The sequence below is a fragment of the Lytechinus pictus genome, chromosome 9, assembly GCF_037042905.1.
Source record: "Lytechinus pictus isolate F3 Inbred chromosome 9, Lp3.0, whole genome shotgun sequence".
Lineage (NCBI taxonomy): Eukaryota > Metazoa > Echinodermata > Echinoidea > Temnopleuroida > Toxopneustidae > Lytechinus > Lytechinus pictus.
The window spans coordinates 19396437-19411091 of record NC_087253.1 but is presented as its reverse complement, the minus strand read 5'-3'; the positions used below and the strand labels follow the sequence as shown (position 1 = coordinate 19411091).

At 34.3% G+C, this 14655-nt stretch overlaps 1 protein-coding gene across 2 annotated transcripts in view; it reads right to left on the bottom strand.

Annotated features, from left to right (window-relative positions):
• Window positions 1-3646: 3646 nt before the first annotated feature.
• The window catches only part of LOC129268156 (N-acetylglucosamine-1-phosphotransferase subunits alpha/beta-like), a 40757-nt gene continuing 29748 nt past the window's right edge, over window positions 3647-14655 (bottom strand). The window contains exons 22-29 of one of the 2 annotated variants that reach the window (XM_054905740.2): window positions 12827-12979; window positions 12061-12235; window positions 11044-11129; window positions 9953-10051; window positions 9428-9595; window positions 7851-7941; window positions 7103-7185; window positions 3647-5680 (exon numbers count right to left, since the gene is read on the bottom strand). In XM_054905740.2, coding sequence (XP_054761715.2) covers window positions 7105-7185; window positions 7851-7941; window positions 9428-9595; window positions 9953-10051; window positions 11044-11129; window positions 12061-12235; window positions 12827-12979 — 853 coding nt within the window. In that variant the 3' untranslated portion in view covers window positions 3647-5680; window positions 7103-7104. Of the gene's footprint in view, window positions 5681-7019; window positions 7186-7850; window positions 7942-9427; window positions 9596-9952; window positions 10052-11043; window positions 11130-12060; window positions 12236-12826; window positions 12980-14655 lie in introns of those variants that run through there. The other variant, XM_054905739.2, reaches the window with a different exon arrangement.

The following is a 14655-nucleotide window of genomic DNA, read 5'->3' as shown; positions in this document are numbered from 1 at the left end:
CATGTACATTCCTTTGAAAACTCAAGTTGCTGAAATCAAGAAAAGTATAGACAATATGATTCAATTTTGATAGTGAAAAGAACTTCACTTTTCCAAAGTGTATAAAGATCTGGACAGAACAGGAAAAAAATAGTTATTCAACATTGTTCCCAACAACAAAAAACAGACAAATACAATTAAAATACAAATTAAGCCTCCATTATTCTAATCTAAGAAATAAAAATATGGGTACAGTTAAAGTGAAAATTAAGCATCAATTATTCTAAACAAAAACGAGAGATATGTGTACAATTAAAGTGAAAATTAAGCCTCCATTATTTGAAACAAAAGAAATATTACAATAAAAGTGAGAATTATGCATAGATGATTCTAAAAGATTTTGAAAAAATCTTATTAAAATCAAAACAGAACAAAAAATCTTATCAATAAAAATCAGAATGATAATTAAGCCTGCTTTATATGAAACAAAAAGAAATATGATTAGAATTAAAATGAAAATTAGCCATAAATAATTCTAAAAGATTTCTAACTAAATTTGTAAACTTTTGTAAAAATCAAAACATTGTCACCAATAAGAATTTCTTTCATAGAATAGAAAAAAAATATAATGTACTACGATATTTCATGATTCTGTTCACCAAATAAATGTACACAAGACCTCATGTGAAACAAAAATAGAACGAATAAAAAAGATCAGGAGTGAATAGCAAATCGCTAATGACAGAGATCAAATAACTTCTTCAAGTCCACTATTCTCATTCTTAACAAAAAATCAATAAAAGAATCACTTATTATCAATAAATAATGAAAGGTCATGAACAAATAGATCATTTAGAAAATAACAAATTCATCATCAATGTAAGGATATGCAAACATGTACTGATATTTCCACCATCCAGCAAGAAAACTTATTTTTTAATATGTTAATCAGAATTCTTTGATATCTAAACAATTTAACAAATAACAAGAAAAAGAAATTACAATTTGCAACACTTCTATATGATTCATACAGTGATTCAAAGTGCTGCATACTTATCATCCTGGCTTTGGCAGGTGGGTGTTTCATAAAGCTGTTCGTAAGTTAAGAACGACTTTAAGAACGACCATTGATCCTTTCTTACATGCTAAATAAATACCAATGAACATTTAATGGTGAATGTCAATTACCACAAGAAAGGATCACCAGTCATTGTTAAAGTCACTCTTAACTTACGAGCAGTTTTATGAAACAGACTCTGGGTCTATCCTAATGTCTACATGTACTATATTTCAAAACTTGATATGTAGTATTCAAGTGTAGTCATATAATTGTGTATTTCCGATCAGAACCATGGAAATATATATTCAATTACACGTTTGGTAGTCACATTAATTTCCTTGAAATTTCAGCTTCACAATCATCCAAACACGGGGGTTCTCCCCAAATGACATCACACAATCAACACAAGTGAATCATGTGACCAACCACCTGACTTGACCATGAAATTTATGCTGATTGAACTTTTTTATCCACAGAAGGCCAATCATGTCTCATTCCTCAAAAGATCCAGCTGCATCTTGTGCCCCATTGGGTGATATCAAGTTCAGTGTTGACCTTTTGGTGTTGGTGTTAGGTCAATTTTTACATGAGTATAACACCAAACATAACATGGAGATGGTCCCGAAAAGTCACTTACTTGAGGCCTTGAGCTGTCAATGTTGTGATAATTTGTGTAAACTTAGAATAGATTTGGAGCTGCTAAAAGGAATCCAAATTGAGCTTCTAACACCAACACCAGATTTGAAATCACCCATTGTAAAGAAACCTGTAGGGAAATGCCACTTTGCAAACTGCATAAATAACATTAATGATTTACAACATGAAATTCAGTACATCTCCCTATTCCTTTACAGACACATACTTAAAACTAATACTACACAATAGTAAGCCAGTATATACAGTACTCTGTAGCATAAACACACACAGTATTACCCTTTTCTTTAGATATAATTCAGAGTACATTTAGACATCACAACAACTTATCATATTTTGTTAACCTTTACCTCATAAAGAAAAGACAAAACAAATGATTCTGTGCTATGTGAACTTTGTCAAGGCAGCCGGTTGATTCTGAGTTTGGCATTATTAAACAAGTGTTGGTATTGGGCCACATTTTGGACCAGCCCTATTACGAAAGTACATGTAAATATAAATAAATGATACAGATTAGATGTTCTTTGAATGTTTGAATGATGGATAAGAAAGTCATTCATATCATCTTGAACCATGATAAGTCATTCTGAATTAGCTTCTTTCTTCTTTCATGAGATAAGACAGACAAAAAAAGAATGTGAATTTTCCATTGATATATGTCATATAACTTTATATGAGAACTAAAATTCTAATGTTTTCTTTTTACTCTGATTTACATAAGAGTTTCATAATTACATGTAGATCTATCACCCACTATTTCACCATCTCTCAATGTTGCACATCATTAACACTACAACTAGTTTTGAAATTATTCGATTTGGTGGATTCATAATATGGTGCACCACCTATCGGTTGCAGCGGAGAGGCAAAAAATTCCCAGTGCCTCATGGGAAAAAAAGGACAAAATTAATCAAAATCAACCTCTGTGCTGTGGCGCACGATGCATGCATACGATTATGCTGTGCTGGCCGAAGCGACTTGAGCTGTTCCTTCAAGTTCTTCCGTCTTTTTTCCTTTGCTTAGGATGGTATGGCATGATTAGTTAAACACATTTTTAGTCTGTCAACCTGCATTCATAAAAAACAGCTTGGTCCGCCATCAAAGTCACATTAAAATACACTAGCACTGTGTGCTGCCTGCACGGGATGTCGACCCGAAGTTAGAATGTGGCCCGTCTGCTGCAACCGATAGGTGGCACACCGCATTGTGAATCCACTGAATTGAGTACTGCAGAATTCCAATTCACCGCAGTACTTAGTAAATTTACAGCCTTGTCAAGTTTGAAATAATTCAATACATACATGTACATGTACATTCGAGTACCCAACCACTACATGTGTATGTAAATGCTAAACTCTTATTGGTGACACGACGTTTGCTCCTGCGACGTTTGCTCTGGTCTTAAGATCTCAGTGGGCATAGGGTTAGAGTTAGGATTGTAATAGAACTTTTGGTTTAATTCAATATAAAGATAAGGATTAGGGTTTCTTCAGTTTTGGAGGTTATATTTTTTTTGTTTGGCTAAACGAGCAGACTTTCCATCGGAGCAATTCTCGCCGGAGCAAATGTCATGGAACTCTTTTTCTCCTATGACTAGTTTTGAACACTACTAACCCAAACTAATGGGAGTACTTTATTACCATTGCACCGTACACACACATACACACTATTTCATTGCTTAAATGTACATTGTCATACATCATCAAACGTACATCTAGATATTGCTGCATGAAATATACAAACACCAAATAACCAAAAGCTACAAACTTCTACTGATTCAATTATCCATAATCCAATACAAATTCATAAGAAAAGTGAAAAAATATGCATATGGTCAACATAGCGCTACCATCAAAGTGTAGGCCTAAAAGATCACAAACAAACTTGATAATCTCTTTTACAATTTCATCTGTCTTCATTTCTTTGTGTTTTTTTTAAAGTTCATTTTCTTTTGCCCAAAAGGAGCAAATCATTTAGCTTCAACACTACAGATATCCATTATATACCTTTTTAATTATAGAAATACTAACTAATGGAATAGTTATGTGCATGACAGTATCTTGTGTTAATTATGCATCTCCTAGTGTATCGCCGATACTGCAGCTCATTCACATTTTTTGAGTGAGAAAAAAAATTGGAATTTAACAGTGTATTCTAGCCTTGCTAAATCTATACAGAACCTAACCTTTTCAAGGAAAGGAAATGCATTTCCAATAGGAGTGAATAAAAGAAATATCAAAATCATATCAAGATTAGATTGGAATGGATAAAAATTTATCTAAATTAAGAATGGTTGGGATGTTGGCCTACTAATAGTTAATGATGATGTCACTACAGAAACATAGAACAGAATACAACATAGTGCCAAAGAATACATTGGGTCCTAATATTTAAGCTGCATTTTGCTGAACAAAAGATTAAACTGCAAAATCCATCTTTAACCTACCATCAATAAAGCAACCTCAGTCATAATAATGTAAGTGAGCATGCATTGAAACCATAATTTTTTTTTTTATTGCTATGCCTTCAGAATAAATATAGCTCTTTATCTAATCTAATTTTGAAATATCTACGATATCTGTTGTTAATAATAGATACGACAATGATGATGGGCGATAACGCAACTTATGAAGTGCTTTTATCCACTATGCCAAGTGCTCAAGGTACAAATTGTAATTATTACCCTAGCTGCAGCACAGCAAGTATCATAACCCATCAAGCTTTTCCAAGGCATGAATCTTCATGCCAGGTACCCATTTACAATTCATGGGTTCAGTGCAGCAAAGCATGGGTAGATTTCTTGTTGAAGGAAATAACCCTTAGTCGGGTATTTGAACCCATGACCCACTGTGTAAAAGCCGTGAGTAAACCGCGACACTCCCACATAACGTAGTTCAAATAATTTTAATTTTAGCTAATTAGAAAAATAAGCAGCATACATGTACATGTATGCTGCTTATTTTTATATGTAAACTTATCTCAGATACTTCATTTGTGGGGACCCTACATTTCGTTTTAGATGTGCAAGTTCACTGTATAAAAATATATAAAAAATACATAATATCAACACATTCTGCAACAGAATCATCAAAGCAATGTACAGCCAAAAATAACCAACACCTAATATCCACTAGTACATTTGAATCTCTGGCTTAATAACGGTAATGACAGGTAGATGCCACAAATAGCATCTGAACAATAATTTTTAAAAATTAGATTTCTATATTTCAATGCTTTTTTTCCTAGGCACTGCATGATATATGTAAGTTAGAATACACCGCTCAAAATTTGTAATAATCTTACATGTACATACTACCGGCCATAGTAAATGTTGAGCGTACATGTACACAGAATACAATGATATGTTTTGCCCAAAGACTGTACATAAAATAAATAAAGACTATTACATGCATTTGTATAACTATAAATGATGTCTTGCCAACTGAAAATAGTATGCCATTTGTGCATTGAACGAAAAGGAAATTGTGTAATTAAAAAAGAATATATCATGCTTTCCAGTGCGTGGATATGCACAAGTGGTAAATAGTACATGCATGTGTATGTCACTTCAAAAGTACATGTACATAAATAAAGCAGGAAATATGTTCCCTATTCCGATACACATAACCAATATTGGAACGGTGTCTCTATAAAAAGGACACACTTTTCCATCTGTAGATGAATGGTTTCTGTAAACTAAACTAAAAACAAAAATCAGAGAATTTCATTTTAGTAAGTTTGGAGTTCAATTCTTTACTTTTCATTTATTATCACAACATATTTGAGTATGCAATATCAGATGTGAGAACGATTAGCTGGCAACATTAACCATCTACCCGATTGATGACAACATATGACATGAATACGTACACATGGGACTACACTTTAAAACATTGACAAAGAAGGGTGCTGCTCCCGAGGGTGATGAGTAATTAGCCACAAGCACAAAATGGTGTTAGGTGGGAGGAGGGACTACAGATGGAATGTCTGTGATTTCAGAAGGGAGGAAAAAAGAAAATATAGATAAAAGATAGAGAAAGAGAAATTGCTAGTAGGTACATAGAACACAATCATACATACAGCTATGGCAGAAAACGTTAAAGGCACGACATATTCACCTCAATTATGTTCTGCAAATATCAAAATTAGTACTTACAACTGCTACTGATAATTTGCAGAGTACAATCATCGGAATGCTGATTCTCTTGCAAACTTAACATGGGACTAATTTTTAATTATGAAATCACATCTAAAATTATATCATTTTTCTTTCTCCTCATATATGGTTAAGCAGGTAATGTTCTCAAGCAATATAACTTAGATGTATGACAGCCTAATATAAGAAGGCATTTTATATACAAATTTTCAGCTAAATTATTTAATGCCAATCACCTCCCCACATTAATTTTTGGGGTGATTTCCATCATACATTCTTGCTTTTATTTCTTTACCAGTATGTAAAAACTTGCTTTCAAGGTGCACTTTTCAATATATATAAAGGAAAATAGTATACAAGTGCATAAATTAATTATAACAAATCTTTATAAGTTGTAGTTGATTTAAATCAATCTACAATACGAACAATCTGTGACACCATGATTTATGAATCATGACTGGTGGGCGTGCCATAAAGCTGTTCGGAAGTTATGAGCGACTTTAATAACGACTGGTGAACCTTTCTTACACGCAAAATAATACCCAATGAACATTTTGGTGTGTAACATTTACCACAAGAAAGGATCACCAGCCTTTCTTAAAGTCGCTCCTAACTTACAAACAGCTTTATGAAAAGTGATGACAGCACAAAAAAACTTGTTTTTGTATTTCAGCGTGATTTTTTTATACCACACCTCGGCAGGGCATGATGAAAAACACCCACTACCAACATTTGTTGGGAATCATTCCCTGGGGGCCTTAGATATGACCTCATGAATACATAATTAGCCCATTGAAGTTAATGTATTATTGGCCTGGTTCTAAAGTGTAGGAACCAGGCCAATAATACATTAACTTAAATAGGGCTAATTATGTATTCATGAAGTCATATCTAAAGCCCCCATGGACCAAATCCCACCAAATTGGGTTGTGGAGGTATTTCATCATGCTCTACCAAAATATGGCATAAAAAACCCTGGCATGTAAAAACAGAAAATTGATCACGTCACAATTCGGTACTCCATTAAGGTTTCCACAATGTGAAATTATCTTTAGAGTGTTGATCATACTGATAATGTGAATCATATCTCCACTTCCACTATGTGAATACCCTGTGTGACACTAAGTTCTGATACCATTCATTGAATCAATAACAAATCTTTAATCAATCTCAACTCTTTGTGAGACTGGGCCCTGTTCTACATTAGTAACAAGATATGGAAATAAAAAGTGTCTAAAGATTGATAGGCCTACTCTTAGACATGCTGTACCGTTTCAGCGACACCGCTCCCTCGCCAACGACGCCTTCCGAAACATCGCCTCTTCAGCGCTAAAAGCTGCAAGGGAAACAAAGGAAATATATGATACATTAGCATAACATGATGTAGTTTCAATTCTTACAAATTAATACTCCAAACAAAATTTTCACTAATGAGATGTCATATAGGTCATTTGAGACTATTCATTACAATTATAAAACCAGATTAAAGATATTCAAATTTTCAACATTAAAATTTCAAAACCTAATAAGAAATAATAACATGCAACATTCTCATATAGTGCTTTCTACAAATATTATCTTTAAGTGCCCCGGCTTAAGCATAGCTGCCAGTAAGGCGCTATCAAGGCATTACTCAACTGATTTGAAGCTGTAATATAAGTGATATAACATGAAATGTAATTACTGATGTGATATTTTCTCATTAAAATGACAAGCGTAAAATGGATAAAGAGAGAGAGAGAGACTGGGCTAAGTCTTACAAAGAGTTACGATTGATCCAATCATCTCAACTGCATCCATCCATACCATAATTTTTTTTCTACTTGAAAAAAAGAGAATTGCACTGAATCTTCAAGAGAATGATGAATGTATGGAAATACATCAAATCGTATTTGGAAATTATTTGAACATATTGGCATTTTAGATGTTGATGTTGCTGGCCATCCATAGATGTGGTTGATTGGATCAGTCTCGCAACTCTTTGTACCCTGGTGTACTTACATGACTTGAACAAAAAGACACAACACTAAATGTGATAAGAGCTGCCAAGGATAGATGAGTCCAGAATCGTAACCAGTCTCGATATCTCCTCCTGCAAATTAACACAACACACACACAAATGTTTATATTTCTCTAGGATCGATGATGAATGAGAATTGCTCTCATTCTAAAGGCTTTCTTTTCTACAGACATAAAGGATTAAAAAGGTAGATTCCAAGAATGCAACTCATCATATGAGCTAAATAAAAATTAAGCTTGATTTAGTTCTTAACACATACATGTACTTTATCACAAGATAAGGGGAAAAATACCAGTCATTCTGAGATTAAAGCCCTGTTTAAGCTAACTATGACTTACAAAGAAAAAAACAAGCAATACTAAAGATAAACCTCTCAATATTAAATGCCATGTTCTTAATGAAATCACTAAAAAGACCCTACATGGAGCTACAATACATGTATAACACTTGCTCCCTTATCTGCAAAGTTTATGAAAATATGTAAACAAATAGTAGAAAGTAAAAAAGGGGCCTAAGCTTTCGATCCTAGCAGAATCTTCGTCGGAGGCAAAATGACAAACATATAAAGTGGAACAACCATAATATAGACCACAAACAAGCTACAGCAACACTAGAAACAAGGAGACAAAAGGGGCATTAGTGAGTAGAGAAGACCAATCAGGTTAGTGAAGGGGATGAAAGAAAAGGAGTAGGCAGACACAAAGGGAAGTTAGTGTAAGTAAGGCCAAGAGGGATTAAGATAATGAGGCAGGCAACATCAAACAGGATCTGGAACAAAACAGTGATAGAGGGATGAATAACTAGAGAATTAGTGAGAGGTGGGTCAAACAGGTTACAAAGAAAGGCATAATAAACTGGTGTATAAGAGTGGGGGGGGGGGGGAAAGGAAAAGAATGGGGAACAACTGATAATGTGCAAAAGACATATAAGTATATATGATAAAGCATTAAACAAACTAAGAGAAGAAGGTAAGTGTAAATATGTATCTATAAGTGATATGTATATAAATATATCCAAAAAAGAAATGTATATGAAAAAATATAAATACACATATGGTGTAACTGATATTGTAATCCGCTAGGTGTGACGGGAAAAAAACATAGGACTATACAGTAGGAAAAAAAACAAATAGTAATCGGACCTGTTGAGCAATGCGAAATGCATTAATTTTTGATATTTTTCTCTGTTATTTTTATGTTGGGTAGTTAAGCTAACTAAGTTAGGTAGTTAGTAAGTCAGGTTAGTAACATTGATAAGTTACTTATGTTAGCTAAAATTAGGTAGTATAATGTAAAACTCTTTGGAGAAAACTTATTACAGCATATTGAGTTGTCACGAAGTCAAGCTATGCTTTTAGTGGCAACCTCTGCAACCTGGTTTAATCGATATGTCAAAGAAAATAAAGCTTTGTTCATTGTTTTGCTAGTCAAATATTTTGTTAAATACTCGGTTTATTGTATTTTTTCTTTGTTAATTTGTTTTTGAGAAAGTTGCAGCAAGAAAAGGAATAGAAATATATAACTACATGCATGCTGGATTGCTGATATAAAAAACTCACCAATCTCTGAGCTCGTCTATATGAAGAAACCTATTCCTATAATCACGTGGTAGTTCAAACTGAGACACGACTGGGAACAAAGACTCGTAGAAATCCTGGAGTACTGCTTTCACCATATACGCATCGGAACTCTTGTGGTCGATGTTGTCGTTAAGACAGACAAATTTCCTAAGATGGACAACATATATAAATACTTTTAAAAGCTCTATTTTCATTCATTCATTCACTTCCACAAGACATAATAATATCAGGGGGGTGTTTCACAAAGATTAAAGTATGAGTTAGAGTCGCACTTAAATGCAGACGCGCACACGATATGAAATACGCAATCTTATTAAAAAATACGCAGTAGTGCGCGTCCTCTTTGCATGATCTGACCAATGCCGCCATGCCTTTTATACCGCACGCAACCAGGAATTTAAGTGCGACCTAAGTCATACTTATATCTTTGTGAAACATCACCCTGGACGCAACTCAGACTTTCATCAAGTTGTAACATGTAAGAAACAGGACCGATCCACTTACTTGGGATGTTTGCGAATATCATCTAGTTGACCTATGACCTGCGAGACGTTTGTTTGGATCATCTTGAAGGCTATCTCCTCCTCTCCCATGATCTCGTACCTATCAACCAAAAATAATTCGCAAAATAAAAAGAAGAAATACAGAGGAAAATATATCTTGGGCTCCTCCAGACATGGGGAGTGTTTCATGCAGTGTCTTGTCAATGATTTTCACTGACTAATTTGCTCTGAGCCAATTAGATGCAAGGATTTCAGTAGCTTATAACAGTTGTTAATTAAAAAATCCCAGACTATTTGTTTCATGAAATGCTCCTCCAGGAGAGTGTTTCATGCAGCGTCTTGTCAATGATTTCACTGACTAATGTGCTCTGAGCCAATCAGATGCACGGATTTCAGTAGCTTGTAACAATTTTCATAGGGATGGTAATTCATTGAGGTCCAACTCACACTGAAACATGTTGGTTAAAGTCACACATACTACTACATACTGTACATGAAATTTACAAGTAAAAGTTGACTAAAGTAAGTTACATATTCAGTAATTTACAAACATGTACAGGTAGGTCAAAGCATTTTAATAAAAAGTTTGCTAAAGTAATATTTAATTGTACATGCATGTAGGTTAAAGTAGTTTAATATATTGGTTAATGCTACAAACTGTGAGTAATACTACAAGTAATACTTACTTATAGTTGTATACACATGTATATGAAGGTCAAAGTTTTTTTTAACAAATGATTGGCTGAAGTAATACTTACTTGCATATGTATGTAGGTCAAAAACATCATAATGCATTTTGTTTAATCAAAGAAAAACCTATATATATATACTGCACATGAAGGTCATTGGGTTGAAATAAAAGTTGGCTAGCCTAGAGTAATACTAAATGGTACTTGCACATGCATTTAAAATACCAACTTGTGCATCCTGCACATATAGGTCAACAGTCAAACATGTTGATTAAAGCGATACTAACTTGTAAATATAGGTTGATGAGCTTAAATACAGGTTGATTTAAGTGATACCGTACTTGCAAATTCACTATACATGTAGGATAAAGGGCTTATGTTAGTTAATTAAAGAGATACTCACTTGTACATAGTTTGACCTTTGACACTTCCTTGCATCTTTTCTATCAGAGGAGGGCAGTGCATCAATAAATCCTTGGTTACCTGAGGCTGTATGGATCAAGAACAAAAGATGAAGAATAAAGGGAAAGATTGCCACTTGGTCCACATCCACTTGGTCTACTCTTCATTAAGTCTTATCTAATAGGCCCGTATTCTGAAGTCAGGGTTAACTTAGACCATGGTCTAACTCTGTGCTAAAATTATGGGAAGCCAAAAGTGTCTAAATTTTCATTAAGTTGCATGTTTCTTATGTTTACTGTGCTCTTTCCTGATTCATCGATGGTGAAGACAATCATCTATTTATTCTTCCTAGACAATTATGAATGATTTGAGAGCCAAATGAGCTAAAATATATGCCTATTGTTAGTGATTTATGTAACAATTGGCTATCCGTACTTAAACCACAACTTTAAACGTGAGTTTACATGTAAGTTAAACCTGACTTCAGAATACGGGCCATAGAGTTTAATTTTACATGTAGGTCGTCTACAACCAAATCCTCTCCAAACCATTTGGTCTAAATATCAATATTGTCTAATTTCCAGAACGAGGCTATACCTATTTCATCGAACTTCTACTTGCCCTTACACCATTTGGTGTATAATACTTGAGGTTGTATTAATCAATCAAGTACTAAACATGAACACTAAAAGGCTACTTTCTGCTTGGTCTTAAGGTCTAATCCTAGTTCAGTTACAAACAGTTTGTCTCCTAACAATTTTAATATGTATGACAATATGATTTGTATAGCACACATATCCACTTTACTAGGTGCTCAAGGCATTCCTATATTATCTTGGTTAAGCTTTATGTACTCTATCGATCCGACCGTACTCAGCTACCGATCGTTTTGGTAAAAAACGATCGGTCGCTGAGTACGATGAAATGCTTTCACATCATGATTTATTCGGTCACTGGGTACCAGGGGTCACTGCGACCTTACCTTTATGTGAAAGCAACATTAGATTGATAAACTCACCATTTTTTCTTCATAATACTTTTCAATAGCCCCCTCTGCTGGTGCGATGAGTTTAGTCGACACATTGACTGCGCAATGGATAATCATTCCCTCCAGGGACGTCAATGTCTTCAGGTCAAGGGGAAGCTCATAAAGCCGTGTGGCCAATGTGCGGAGCTCTCGATCAGAAAGTACACTGTAATGATGAAAATTATCATGATCAAAATGACAATTACATGTAAGTAGAACTTCGTATAGTGCCAAGGCCTAGAAGAACCACCTAATACCTGCCAACCCTGAGAGCTAAGTAATAGGAACAGATTACTATATCCAGAGATTGGAACAGTCTTAAATTTCCAGTTCAATACTACAGAAAATTTTCCACAGAAATAAGAACACATAGATCTTCTCAAAAAAGCTGTTTTTCTTGAAAAAAAAACATTAAAATTTTTGCTATTATATGGATTGAGGGGAAAATTACAAATTGTTGCCAATTTGAAGATTTAGGGTAAAACTTACAGATTGTTGCCATTATGACAATCAGAGGAAAAAAAAACATACAAATTTTTGCCAATTAACAATTCAGAGGAAAGACATTGACTGAGAAACATACATTGCAAAATCCAGAATCAACAGGAAAAACATAAACTGTTGCCAATTTGAGGACTGAAACCTCACTAATTAGGCAAAATAATAGTAAACCAAGCTGTGACTGAGGCCTATAAAGTAATAATATCCACTCTGCAGATTAGTTAATACGCTGAATGCCATTATACAGCGAACTCACCCTGATCCATCCGTATCAAATTCATCGAAGACCTCAGTGACGTTGACGATCTTGGGCGTACCCATGAGGTAGTAGAAGTAGGAGAAGGCATGCTGCATGTCCCGGGAGTGACGCAGACGATGGGAAGATGTGATGTCATATTCTTCTTCAAACCTTTCAAAATCAAACCAAACCATCATATTAGGTGACCGCCAAACTCATAACCAACAATAAGTCTACAAAAATTACATGTATCTGTAAACACTATTTGGACTTGTTGATGTGATGTCATATTCTTCTTCAAACCTTTCAAAATCAAACCAAAACATCATATTAGGTGACCGCCAAACTCAAAACCAACAATAAGTCTACAAAAATTACATGTATCTGTAAACACTATTTGGACTTGTTGATGTGATGTCATATTCTTCTTCAAACCTTTCAAAATCAAACCAAACTATCATATTAGGTGACCGCCAAACTCATAACCAACAATAAGTCTACAAACATTACATGCATCTGTAAACACTATTTGGACTTGTTGATTTCTCTTCAATTTCAAAATTGTTTTGTCAAGCACAAAACTAACAATAAGTCCCCAAAAATCAATGGAACAATGATTTGATTTTGAAAAGTCTGAGCTGTAAGGTCTGAATTGTTACCTGCCTCGGGTTTTTTTGTTGTTGTAAAAATGAAGCCCTAAAAAGTTTGCACCTGAAAATCATTATACAGTGCGTCCCAGAAAAAACGAAACCGAGATTAAGCGATGATTTATCATAACTTAATCACAAATACAATAGACAAATGACCCACCAATGTAAAGCTTAGAATCTCCTCTTTCATCTGATAGTAATTAGATTATTCCTCATTCACGCATGAGTGAGCAAAAACAATTTGAAGAAAGGATACCAAAAACTAATTTGGCGGGGGGTATCTGAATTTCAAAAAGAAAATCACATGCCTAAAAAGTTCAATATCTGCTCTTTTATTTGATACCTTAATCACAAAAAAGTTATGATCCCTCGAAACAATGCTTGCATTTCCATAATTTCATAAAAAAACGTGTTTTCACCGGTTTCCCACAGAAGCTATCGCATGGTTAACAAAAGACTTAATGCATGGCTGATTGTCAACAAAACGGAGTGTCGAGTGAGTTTGAACGCTAGCCTGTAAAACCTCTTCATTTTATGAAATTATTGAAATTCAAGCCTTATTTCAAATAACCAGAACTTTGTTATTTCTTGACCATTTTCTGTAATTGAGGTATCAAATTAAAGAGCAGATATTGAACTTTCTAAAAGTGTGGTTTTCTTTTTGAAACCCAGATACAGCCCGCCAAATGACTTTTTGGTATCCCCTCTTCAAATTGTTTTTGCTCACTCATGCGTGAAGGAGAAATAATCTGAGTAATTTCAGATGAAAGAGGAGATTTTAAGCTTTACAATGGTAGGTCATTTGTCTATTGTATTTGTGATTAAGTTATGATAAATCATCGCTTAATCTCGGTTTCGTTTTTTCTGGGACGCACTGTATAGCGCTAAAAAGGTGAAAATGTACAAATGACCACAAACATTGTCCCAATTTTGACACACTGGGTACTATATTGTGCCACAAATGTCCCCTGCAGAGAAATTAAATGGTGATTTTTCAGTCACGGATATCTTGAAAGTGTCTGGAATACTTGTTTTATTTCTTCATGGGTGATATTTAATCCATACTGTATGATGGTCCCCTGGGTCCCATCTTACAAGAGGTTGTGATTGATCCGATCAACCACAACTATGGAAAGCTAGCAACGCTAACACCTAAAATGCATATTTGTTCAAAAAGAATTCTAGATATGATGTATA